At 29.9% G+C, this 9,239-nt stretch overlaps 1 protein-coding gene across 1 annotated transcript in view; it reads right to left on the bottom strand.

Moving 5' to 3' along the window:
• The window catches only part of LOC106471390 (exocyst complex component 6-like), a gene marked incomplete at its 5' end in the record, with an annotated part of 82,025 nt that overhangs the window by 37,623 nt on the left and 35,163 nt on the right, over positions 1–9,239 (bottom strand). Inside the window, 3 exons of the mRNA XM_013931988.2 lie at positions 1,779–1,851; positions 4,847–4,901; positions 6,042–6,121. Coding sequence (XP_013787442.1) covers positions 1,779–1,851; positions 4,847–4,901; positions 6,042–6,121 — 208 coding nt within the window. The remainder of the gene's footprint in view (positions 1–1,778; positions 1,852–4,846; positions 4,902–6,041; positions 6,122–9,239) is intronic.

The raw sequence follows: 9,239 nt of genomic DNA, 5'->3' as shown, positions 1-9,239 counted from the left end.
TAACTGACTTTGGAGAGCCAGCAAGCCCCTCTAAGCCCTTCTGAATAAAAAAAGGAGATAAACGACCCTTAAATTTAAATATTGAAATTACAAGTCCACTCAAAGAATCTAGAAGACAAAGGAAAATAAAATTAAACCTACCTTGAAGAACATGAGAAAAACAATAACAAAGTTTGACTCAAAACCAATCCCCAATTAGATGTGACTAGTAGTAAAGAAAAAGGAACTTGCAAACTAAATAACATTAACAGTGAAAAGAAGTCAAAATTTAAACAAAAATGAAGGAATAAACAAACTCCAAATGCAAGGATGGTGAAAGAAGTATAAAAATCTAATTTACCTAACACTGAGCAGAGAAGCCATGAATGAGTTAAATTATCGAGTGCGGAAATTAGATCCATTCACATGAGCTCATGTAAACTTATTGAATGTGGGTATACATTTACATTGAAAAACGTACCACAGATCTCCTTGGAAAAAAAAGAACAATACCTAACCCAGAAGATTACGTGGAGGGGTGGTAACAGGTGGAAAGCGCTGTAGAAAGAAACTTTCCACACAGTAATGGTTAGAGATGGCTTGAATGCGTAATGAAGAAAAACTTTAATACAAGTTTAACATAACAGCAAATGTACAATGTTTCGACAAGGTTTTGTCATCATCAGCCATCTTCAACCATTATTAGTCTCAAAGTGGGTTCCTCATCATCAAATTTCCACACAGTAGTTCTATCCTTCAGCACAAAAATCATAACTTGAAAGAAAAAAATTGTTGCTCAGACATAAGACACAAACTCCCCTGCAAACTAAAGGCTATGTATGCTTCCCTAGCAGACATTGTCAACTCTGAGACTAGTGGTGATATAATAGAAAATAGCATAATTCAGAAATGATTTAAGTATAAATTGAATCAATATTTTTACTTTCATGATAAATTTTATGCACTTGGTTCTAAGCTAGGTGATCCCACACTATGTCTTTACTTTTGGTTTATTATACATGGCACACACACCCCTCATGGCCCCTTGCACCCGTCACTAAAATCATAATGGGCAAACAATAATCAAACTATTCTATCTGTATAAATGCATTTTGGCTTTTATAACTCCTCCCATTTTGAGAAATCAAGCATGATGTGACACACACTGGCTTTTATATAGGTTGGATTATACAAGTAAATAAAATGTAAAAATCAGAAACTTTTTGGGTTAGATACGGTAAGATAAAAAAACAAATTCCACAAGGTACACTCGCGAGTAGCCGGTGTGTTATATAATTCAATAGGGTAATGTGAGCTTCATATTTGCAAAGTACTTTAGAAATTTTATGGTGGGAAAATTAATTAGACTGTTCAAAGGGCAATAAAGCAATAAAATTGAAGTATAAACAGATCTATACTGTTGTGAGTTTAAAACTATTTACCATAAACAAATGCAGTTTCATGTTACAATTTTAAGTCATTCTAGAAAGAAAAAAAGAAATATTTTGTTAAAACATTTCATTAAAAATTTAGATTTTTGTCTGCAAATGATTCTTAATGCTTACTGAAAGCTTGCAAAATTTTGTGATTTTACACAAAACATAGAAGTTATAGTATGGAAACAATAAAGGTTAGTTTGGCATCATGAATTAGGCCGATTTAACCGAGCTCGTAGTGGGAGAGTTATAAAATTATTACACACCAAAAGCAAAAGAAAAACACAAATGCATTCTTCCAAAAACATCTCATTTTTTATAATACAAAACTCAAAGTTAGGACCTTTTAACCATTTAACTCACCCAATTCCAGAAATCTGTCAATCTTTTTATTAAGTTGAAGATAAATTTGAGATTCGGCATCTGCTCTGGCATCCTATATGTATATATATATAAAAAGTACATTTAATAATCAAGCTAAAGTGACTGAAATGTGATCCTATAATACAATAAAATAAGATATACAGAGTTGAGCACATTACATTAAAACAATATTGGAGCCTCACCACATTGTTACATCCCATGTCACCACATTCATTCATGCTATAGCTAACAACTGTGAATCTTGACAATAGCTCTACAGCAGTTTTGATTGTGAAATACTCCATTGTCAGGCTGTCCAAACACACTGCTCCTCCCAACTAGCTTTCCATAATCCATAATGGTGTGTCAAGAAGGCAGTTTTTCAGCCTCCACTTTATATACAAATTCATAGGTGATGCATCAAATGAAATGGCAGGAATACCCAATTTATTCTCCAGGTGCTTAAAGTATTCAACAGATGAACAAATATGCCATGATAGCATTTTAAGTACATTTGTGTTGCTTTTCCACATGGAGATCCTTACTGATTAATTGATGTCTTTTATCATCTTTCACAAGACATCACACGATGCTTACCACAGCTGTGCTACAACTTGCTGCAGCTTTTTTTCAAGACAGTTCTGGTGACTCAAGTTGATTCATATTTTTTTTGTTCTCCAATGTTATTAAGTACAAAGGATATACCTATCTTGGAAATCTTTATGATTTAGCATACAAATATTATGCATCAGAAAGGGCTGTTATGTACCTTTATCAAAAGCAATCGATTTTTGGTGACATACTACCTATGAAATGGCAAACAATTTCAAGATGTAGTTCTGATATATTGCACTCGACTACAGCTGTATATCAGGTGTGGCTGTCATGTGACTTGCTGCTTTGCATATTTAATAAGTTTTAAAATAACGTGCTGAATTATCTATGTTCTTTAAATCATTTAGGGAATAAACTGGACTGTACAAACATTTATTTTCTGTCTAAATTAGAGTAAACTGTTTTGTACATTTGTTTTTAGAGCAAAGCCGTTGGGCTATCTGCTGTGTCCACTACGGGGAATCTAACCCCAGATTTTAGCATTGTAAGTCAGTAAACTTATTGCTGTCCCATCGGAGGAGAACTATTGTGTAAAAAGACCTATCCTGTAAATTAGTCAGAAATAAACTAATGTGAGGAAATAAATTAGTTTGTATGAACTAGGAAATAAACTTGTCTGTATAACAACCTATTCTTCAAATGATTTAGGAAATAAATTTTTGTGTACAACTATCTGTTTTACAATCATTTAGAAAACAAACTCATTACTTCTAAAATTTCTTCTCTGAATGATCTGAGAAATTACCTAATCTTAAGAAAAATCTTTCTTTAAATAAGTTAAGTTAGTTTATTGCAATTACAGCATTAATAAAACAAAAGAGTGGTCATAACAGTATGATATGAATATAATATAGATAATAATTCATAGTCAGCTAGATAAAACAAAATTAATAGATGACAATAACTAAAAAAGATAATTTAGTTGAGTATAATTTCTACCAATGAATGGCAAGCAAGTGGAATGCTTAAATTGTTTACATTATTTTTAAAATTGTACAGCTGAACACAGAAAGAAATTAGTTCATTGATAAAAAAACTACAAATTACATTACTTTGTTTTTCCTACTCTTACAGTCTTCAAATATTCAAATACACGGTAACTTTATATATAACATGACAAAAGTTATGTAATTGTTGTACTTTTTTTACATTCTACCCAAGAAGTTTCAAATCAAAGCTGATGCGTGACTTAAGAAAACTGTTTGTAGTTATTGTGCTTATACTCTGGATTGGTAAAATAAATATTTCTTATACTCAGAAAAAAAAAAATAAATTCACTTTATAGTGAATAACTGTTGAATTATAAAGAAGAAAATACAAGGGCCATCAACCAACTGCACAGCACATATCCAGGTAAGAAAATTCACTTAGTGTATTTTTAGTTTTTATAATATTACTGACTTTAAATGTCAATGATAAACTTATATGATTGAAATTGATCACAGTATATTCTATGATCTCCTTATCATCTTAAAAAAAAAAAACGTTTTAAAGTCAACTTACATACATCTAATCCTCACATACGAAAATAAACATTCACCTCATCTCAAATGGCCTGTGAACATAGTTTGTTTGTTTGTTTTATAATTAAGCACAAAGCTACACAATGGGCTATCTGTGCTCTGCCCACCATGGGTATCGAAACTCTGTTTCTAGCGTTGTAAGTCCACAGACATACTGCTGTGCCACTGGGGGGCACCTGTGAACAACCAGTAAAATCTGTTGTAGATAAATAAGTAAAATTTTGTTATTGTAATGAAAAATATGTGATCTTGGTTGATCATTCTAAAACACAAACAATACAATCCCAAACACTAAGCTTTGCTCATGCTCAATCGAAAGTCAATACTGTCAATACCTGGTTTTCATGTAGGCAAACCATCCACCCTGAACACACACACACACACATATATATATATGCATATGTAATAAGACATTTCAGGTATATATACAGAGAAAAAATGTGTAATTTGCTTTAATTTTGAAATCTGAAACTTAATCTGAAACTTTTACTTTAATCCTTTTTTTTATAGAAAATATCATAACCCACAACATGTGTCAAGTGCAGACTGTAAGCAAGACTTAATTACTGCTCCTCTTTTGAAGGTAAAATGTAGTCTGATCTTATTATTTAATTACATTGTAGCTATTTTTTATGAGTTTACTGATAAAAATATTGATTTCCTAAAATACTAAGCAGTTTTTTGTTGGAAATTTTTATAAAACCAACATGCATAAATCTGAACAACAATGCTTCACTGTTAAATGTTCCAGACAAAAACATTTGAGTTGATTTCCTAATAAAGAAGTGTAAATGCCTAAAAATTGAGGCATTTAAATCTACTTACACAATCATCAACTAAAAAGTTACACAGGTTTCATCATATTTATTTTTATTGTTTTTAAAATCAATAATATTAAGAACCAACGAAAACAAAAATTCAATAATATACCTTAAACATTGATTTGCTTTGTAACTTGGCACAATGCAGACTGCTGCTACCTGACCTGAAAAGTATATTACAATAAACTTTTTCTGAGTAAACCTTTCTTTCAATAATCAACTAATTATATAAAGATTCAGAATTATTCAAAAACAGAAGCACCCTTATCCATGTAATGTTATTCATGGGATGAAACTTTAAGCAATTACAATAATAATGTACAGTTTAACTGTTATCTACACATACAGGACTAACATAGTGTGGGTATAAATGTATAGATGGTGAAAGAACTGTACAACCTAGAGCATTGTCAATATATGTAGGTGTATGAAAACATTACATTTGGAGGTAGTTAGAAGTACAAAGAATAAATTTAATTACTGTAACTGGGTTCACTAGATGCTAGTCCTTGGAAACCAATTAATATTGCATCTTTAATTGCAAATATAAAAATAGTAGCATGAATTCATCAATAAATAAGATTGACTAATTATGGCAATTTTGATATCATACCTCATTAAAATTTTACAAAACAAGTGGACTTTCTGGCAATGTTTTATATTCATAGCCCTTAAATTTTACATATTCAGAGCTTATTATTAATACTAACCTGAAAATGTAACATCACACTAACATTTGATGGATTACATTGCCATTTCCTTAATTAATATTACTTGTTTTTTCCAAAAATCAAACATGCCAATATTAGATTTAAATATTTTGACTTTCAGTTTTTGGAATATGACAAGTTTATGGTTACTTTTTCTCATCAGCTTATAAATAACACAAAAGCTTCAATTCATAGCACTAATCAAGAAATAATGAAATATACGGCATATTGCTTTTCTTATCCTGTTACAGTGAGGCAAACAAGATATTACTATACATATATACACACACACACACACATATTTTTTTCAATATAAAAAGAAAAACGAAGTTTACAAGACAAATGTTTGTTGTTTAAAATTATTTTTGCACAGTACAATTTCAAATATTAATACCTTTGCAAGTAGTGTATGACAAATTACAATGGGTCCTGTTAGTTTTTATTCTGGCTTAAGTATACACAACATTTTCAATTAGAATTCTAAACTGTTAGTTTAAAAGCAACATAGTTTTGATTTTTCAAACTAAAGGAACTAAAATCACACAAGATCTGAGCTATAAAATTTAACATGAACAATTATTATATCCAACTCACCCTGTAATATCCGATATAAATTCTTCTAGATAAACACTAGCATCTTCTAGGTAATTTGTGTTGATTGTGATTTGGATTAGCTAAAAGGAAAAATAACAATAGAATAATATTCTAATCCATTTTAATATAGAATTAACAACCTAAATCTATATAGTTAAAAGAGTAATATACATGTGTGTGTGGTGGGGGGGGGGGGTAGGCTTTTTTAGACTTCATTAATCAATGCAAAAGTGAAATTAAGAGTAGGGAAGTATGAACAATGTTACCATATGCATAAAGGAGGGGTGAATGTAAATAGTAACTATGCATTGCAAAGGGAAGGGTATTTGGAATATGGATATGTCATCCATCAGTACCCAATTTCAGACATCATTTCTTCATTTGTTTATAAACACTTAAGAGTACTGGTACCATCACAATGTTGAATAGGGACTTGGGAGCAGTATCATGAGTTTTAATACTTGCCCCTAATACCTAGGTTTTTAAATTGTCACTAGATCTGTAGTGACTCTTGTACTAGAGATGTTTTGCAGGTAACTTGTGTACATGTTTTTGCTTTAGTTTAGTTAGGGCTAAATTTTACCGTACTTAATACAATCAATAAACAAACTTATAATGCTATTCTACGATCTAACATTAGACCTTTTTATAAACTTTGATAAGCTTTCAATTTGCTGTTGTACAAAATGTCTTACTAAAGTATATTTACAGCTGCCTTTTGTTTACATAAAGTGAAATGAAGTGCTTGTGCATGCTCATTTAGATAGTAAGGTGTGCACACATTTTCAGGACAGACAAAAACTAAATATTATTATAATAGATTTTTCACTAATGTAAATAAGAAAAAAAAACAAACACAAGAGCAATATGTACTTGTCTTTCTGAACCTTATGTTGTAATTAGGCATGTCTTCCACATGCTTTATAATAATACAAATACAGGTTTATTACTGGTGATAAAAAAAAAGCTATGACCAAGGGTTTATCAAATCTAATAGGTAAAAGTCTGAAATTCATTAGAGCATTTAAACAAATATTGCAATATTACCAAAGAGAGAGAAACAATATTAATCCATTTTTTATCACCTGTAATTCCACTGAATGTAATGAGAAAACTGGAGACTTTGAGGGTAAAGCAACAGCATTTTTTATTTTAGTAATGTTTGCACTAGTCTTCCCACTTATAAAACTAAAATGATTCATAAACAATTTCAAGATCTGTTAAGAAATATTATAAATTGATGCACTGTGTTGGTAAACACATATATTTATGATAATGTTACACATAAAAATTATCACTATTTCATATTAAACAAATTCTTACAAGTTATGAATTTTTTTACTTGACAACACATTAGTGCAATTCAGCCAACGTCTTTCAACAAATACAGAGAATACCTATGGTAGGTAACTGCAGCCCATAAGTTGCAGATTTATATTCATTTGAACTTGAAATTTCATACATAACAAATCTTATTAAGAAATACTATAATAATGCTTTGCACATCAATCGCCTCTGTAGACATACTGATGATATTCTTGTACTTAATTATTAAGGTTTCATAGCTAAACAAATTTATCCACCAGAATTCACTACGAAAAACAAGCTCTTTCACTAAAAACAAAGCATGTTACCTTGATTTTGTTACCAGCATCATTAACCAAACATTGAAGTTCAAAGTTTTTAAACACATTTAATTTTGAAGTTATAAACTTTCCATTTCCAAATAAGTTATGCTACAATGTTTACTATCCACAGTTTGTTAAATACATAAACAATTTGTTCAACATTATAAGACTTAGAGGGCTGAGCTCATAAGCTCTCATTTTAATTTTTCACAAATGAGGATTCTCTCATTGCACTTTGAACACTAGACTTATTTAACTTTATGTGAAATTAAACAATATGCTTAATATTATTATCTTAAAAGTTTTTAATAATGAGCCACTGTAGTATGGAGACCACCATCACTTTATGATTACTATAAATAATGTAAGATATATAACAGATCTATACAGCATAATATTATGTCATTAGTTAAGTTACACTAGTTTCTGTTAATTATATTAATTTTCATACTTACTATTGCTATTACATCTTTTTCTAAGTTTTATTATTATTGTGAGCTTTTCTAAACCTTACTAACGTGATTACATTTTGGTTGATATTCAGGGTTTAACTTTATATTAATAATTACTTTTAAAGTTGAATGAGTTATGTTGGACACACCTCATACTATATTCAGTATAACATTTTAATCTTTATTAGATAAAACTTGGTTGTATTTTTACTATTCAATGGAAGATTCTGTTATTCATTTATTATTATTGATTTTTCATAAACACTACCTGTACCTGGCTCTATATAGTTAAACAGTAACGTGTCAGTGATTTATCTCGGATGTCAAACTACTCTAAAGTTACACAGTTGAACTCATTTAATGGGCTTTCAGTAGTCACAAGAGATTGTCAGCAATGGTTTACATCAAATTATTCATATAATGTCATATTCTTCAAGAAACATGAAATCTGCACTAGTACTCGTGTGTTCCGTGGCATATACTGTATTCTTTCTTTAACATTTCTTTCATGAACAGTAGTAGTTAGAATGTTTACTGTATACTTTATATTATAAGGAATATTCTGCACTGTTAACTTAGTAATTAGATTTAGGACTAACCTAAATCTCCTACTAAAGAAACCAGCCAAACTTATGAGACAAAGCTGAGATTTTACAAAGAATATTGCTAACAACTAGGATAGCCAACTGATGAAACATCAAATTCTAATCATTACAATGGTATATTTCATTTACATGAGAACATTATCTTTTGGCTTTAATTGTGAGAAAACACATTCATATTTGCAGAGCTCATTATTCTTATAGATTTTTGTGGAATTTTATGTACTAAATGAAAAATTGCTCCTCATATACAAGTATTAAAAAGCTGCAAGTTTATTTAACTAGTAACAACTAGATACTGTTTTGTTTAATTAATAACTACATATGACTTTAACTAACTGACCTTAGTTGCAAACTACTATATTTTACAGTGTATAAGACGCACTTTTTTACCCCAAAATTTGATGTCAAAATCTGCTTGCGTCTTATACACCGAAGGTATGAATAATATATATGTATATATACGATATACACAAGCCATGTGTAAATATATTTAAATAGGCATGCATAGTTTAA

Source organism: Limulus polyphemus, unplaced genomic scaffold, assembly GCF_000517525.1.
Source record: "Limulus polyphemus unplaced genomic scaffold, Limulus_polyphemus-2.1.2 Scaffold4593, whole genome shotgun sequence".
Lineage (NCBI taxonomy): Eukaryota > Metazoa > Arthropoda > Merostomata > Xiphosura > Limulidae > Limulus > Limulus polyphemus.
Note: the sequence above shows the minus strand (reverse complement) of the source record. Positions and strands in the feature narration are given on the sequence as shown.